Genomic DNA, 3,655 nt, shown 5'->3' with positions numbered 1-3,655 from the left:
TTTGATTTGAGTATTATTTGGGAGACATTTCATCATTCAGCGAGTGTGAAGTGCCAAAAATAAAACAGATTTAGGAGAGGAAAATTACATGCATTTATGTTCTCTTTCCTTTTTTTCAGTTTTTTATTGTAAAGGTGATGCACAGAGGGTTTCAGATACATAAGTCAGATAATGAGTATATTCTTTTTTTTTTTTCTTGTCAATTGTGGGGCCTGAACTCTAGGTCTGGGCATTGTCTCTCAGCTCTTCCGCTCAAGGTGAGTGCTCTACCACTTGAGCCCCACTTCCAGTTTTCTGGTGGAGTTTTTTGGAGATAAGAGTCTCACCGACTTTCCTGGCTAAGCTGGCTTTAAACCGCGATCTTCAGATCTCAGCCTCCTGAGTAGCTCGGATTACAGCCGTGAGCCACTGGCACCTGGCTTGAGTCTATATCTTTTTGAGTAGTGTCACCCCTTGACTCCTTTTCTTCCAGTTGCATTCATGTTTGTACTTGCAACCCATTGTGCAGGTCCTTGAATCCAGAGTCATGTGAAAGAAACTGACAAGGATTAGGACCCCTGGCTCCTTTTTGGACTTAGAGGGGCTCTTCTGGGCACCCTAATCTTGATGAGTTTTCTTATGGTTTCTCATTCGACTGAGAATTACCACACATTTGGTACAGACTTCCACACCAAAGTGATCATTATGAGTCTTTTAGACTTCTTGTTTTTTCAGTACACCTTTCACGAATGAGCATCAGAATCCTCAGAAGATAGATTTCCAAGCAGCACCAAGGGCAAGTGCACCCTCCAACTAAGTCTCGTTGGCTTCTGCACTAAAATGCTGAACTTTGCAATGTAGAGCTGATTTCATTTATTAGGCACCTAGACCAATATCTTCTTTAGAGTTAGATTTATTTCTCACCTCAATGCCCCCTGATTCCTATGACCTGGCACCCCCTACTCTTGTGAGTACCTGTCTTCCTCTATAGAGGTAGAAATCAATTTTCTTTTCACTGCCAGGGCAATCTAAATTCAATTTCCTTCCCATTTCTACCACTCCTATGGGAACTGTCTGGAGACCTCATGGTCCTGACTGAATGATGATGGTGTGCCAGCAACTGTGTGGAAGTCAGGGGCGCTGCTGAACTTCCACAGGCACGGGTCAGCCTCAAATGTCATGATGGCAACCGTGTGAAGACTCCGTGCTAGGGAACTAAGCTAAAACCCATGAGCTGTTGGTACATTATCACTAGGGCTTGGGCAAGACTCACCACCAGGTAACAGAGCATCAGTATGGCACAATGAGAGCTTAAGTGTGTCTACACTCCTCCTCTCATGTGCCAGGCCCCCCAACCAAGGCTATTCCAGAGATTCCCTTCCTCCCACCTGTCATCCTTACCCTGAAACCCTTCTAAGTCTACTGTCATCCTCTCCAAGATGCATTCCTTCCTGTACAATCACAAATGAAACCATGTCCTTTTCTGACTTCCTATAAGGCTATCACCTCATTTTCTCTCTCTGTCTCTCTCATTTGGACTCAACGATCATTTGGTGTGTGTTATTATGCTACCATTATATAGCCTGTCTTCACTGACCCCAATCATTTAGCTTTTAAAATATTTGACACATTGGGCTGGGAAGGTGGCTCCAGTGGTCGAGTGCTTGCCTCACATGCATGAGGCCCTGGGTTCAGTTCCTCAGTACCACATAAGCAGAAAAAGCCAGAAGTGGTGCTGTGGCTCAAGTGGTAGAGCACTAGCCTTAAACTGAAGAGCTGAGGGACAGCACCCAGGCCCAGAGTTCAGGCCCATGACCGACAAAACAAACAACAACAACAACAAAAAACCCCACTAAGCTAGATGCTGGTAGCTCACTCCTGTAATCCTAGCTACTCAGGACACTATGATCCCTGGATCATGGTTTGAAGCCAGCTCAGGGAAAAGTCTGTGCCCAGGCCCTGAGTTCAAGCCCCGGGAGTGGCCAAAAAAATAGTAATAACAAAAATAAACAAATATTTAGAAAAAAATTTTTGAAATATTTTTTGGGCCAAAAAACCAGTACTTGAAATTGATAGCCTGAGAATGAGAGCTTTGTATATTTGAAATTACTATTACTGATCCCATTCCCGTGGATGCAGTGTAGCTAGGCAGCAGAGGGACTATGACAGGGAGGTAGGAGTGAGATTCAGTGTCTGCACAGGAACTGAACATGGAAAGGTCTGCGTGCACACCGGCATCTTCAAGTGACCCTGCAGAAGGTTACACCCATAAGCACCATGTTCCCCAGCCCCAGGACCAAGCCAGAGAATCTCTGCTGTATTCCCTCCACCAAAAGGACTATGGGGCCAGCTGTACTGTGTGCACAGCAGTGCCCACACTCCATCTAGTTGGGGTAAATATCCACTCCCAACCCACCACCCACAGGACTTTACTTCCATGATTCAGAACTGAAATCCTAGCAGAGGACAGCATGGCGGCTCCTGCCCATCATCTTAGCTGTGCTGGAGGCCATATTGAGTAGGATCACAGAGACTAACAGAGGTCCTTCCTAAAAGCACAGAGACATTGCTCCAGTGTTACAGTGCTGCCTAGCAGGCAGGGGTTCAAACTCCAGCGCTGCTAAGCACAAACAAATATAAATCATAACAATCAACTCTTAGAACTGACAATAAAGGAAAAAGTTCTGGGCTAGGAGTTGGCTCAGTGGCAGAGTGCTTGCCTTCCATGCAGGAGGCCCTGGGTTTGATTCCTCAGCACCACATAAGCAGAAAAAAGCTGGAAGTGGAGCTATGGTTCAAGTGGTAGGGTGCTAGCCTTGAGCTGGAGAGCTGAGGGACAGCACTCAGGCCCAGAGTTCAGCCCCCACGTCCGACAAAAAAAAAAAATGGTCAGGATTTGCAATGTAACCAATTCAGCTTGACCCAAAAGTTCCATGGAAACCAGTGCCAAATTCTGAAGCACATTTCACTAACATTTAGGATATGTAAACACTCCTTCTTGGCAGATGAGATTCCGTTTATTTGCTTTAGGCAAGAGGTGATTCTTGACGCTTGATTGATTTCTAATGATCCTTTCATCTTTGTTACATAATTGCAGCCACTGACATTGACTACCAAACAGAATTAAATCGTTAAGCCCTTTTGTGAGCCCTCAGAGGCCGCTGTGTGATGATTGTTTTTATTATAGAGATGAGGCGGGAGTCCGTGAGGTGGGCCTGCCCTCCGAGGATCCTGTCAATACACAACACCAGAGCTGAGCTTGAACCCAGGGTGCCTGCCCACAATGTCTTTATTTTATGGCTATGTTGCGATTCAGAATGATCTAACCTGTGGTTGGGAATTCAAAACTCAGCATGGAACACAGAATTTGAGGACAGGTTTTGAGAATATCTAACTTTTAAAATCATTCTTAAGGTTCCATAAGGAACAAGATATGTGTCTCCATCATGCTCGGTCATGTCCAGATGGAAAGCTCCTTTTTTTTTTTTTGGTCAGTTCTGGGCTTGAACTCAGGGTCTGAGATCTGTCCCTCAGCCTCTCTGTGCTCAAAGCTACTAACTCTACCACTTGAGCAACAGGGCCACTTCTGGCTTTTTCTGTTTATGTGGTACTGAGGAATTGAACCCAGGGCTTCATGCATGCTAGGCAAGCACTCTACCACTAAGCCACATTCCCA

At 45.4% G+C, this 3,655-nt stretch overlaps 1 protein-coding gene across 1 annotated transcript in view; it reads right to left on the bottom strand.

Annotated features, from left to right (window-relative positions):
• LOC105995274 (mammaglobin-A-like) overlaps positions 1-1,160 on the bottom strand; it is an 8,577-nt gene extending 7,417 nt beyond the window's left edge. Inside the window, exon 1 of the mRNA XM_013028981.1 lies at positions 1,076-1,160. Coding sequence (XP_012884435.1) covers positions 1,076-1,160 — 85 coding nt within the window. The remainder of the gene's footprint in view (positions 1-1,075) is intronic.
• Positions 1,161-3,655: the final 2,495 nt, after the last annotated feature.

Source organism: Dipodomys ordii, unplaced genomic scaffold (assembly GCF_000151885.1).
Source record: "Dipodomys ordii isolate 6190 unplaced genomic scaffold, Dord_2.0 Scaffold117, whole genome shotgun sequence".
Taxonomy (NCBI): domain Eukaryota; kingdom Metazoa; phylum Chordata; class Mammalia; order Rodentia; family Heteromyidae; genus Dipodomys; species Dipodomys ordii.
Note: the sequence above shows the minus strand (reverse complement) of the source record. Positions and strands in the feature narration are given on the sequence as shown.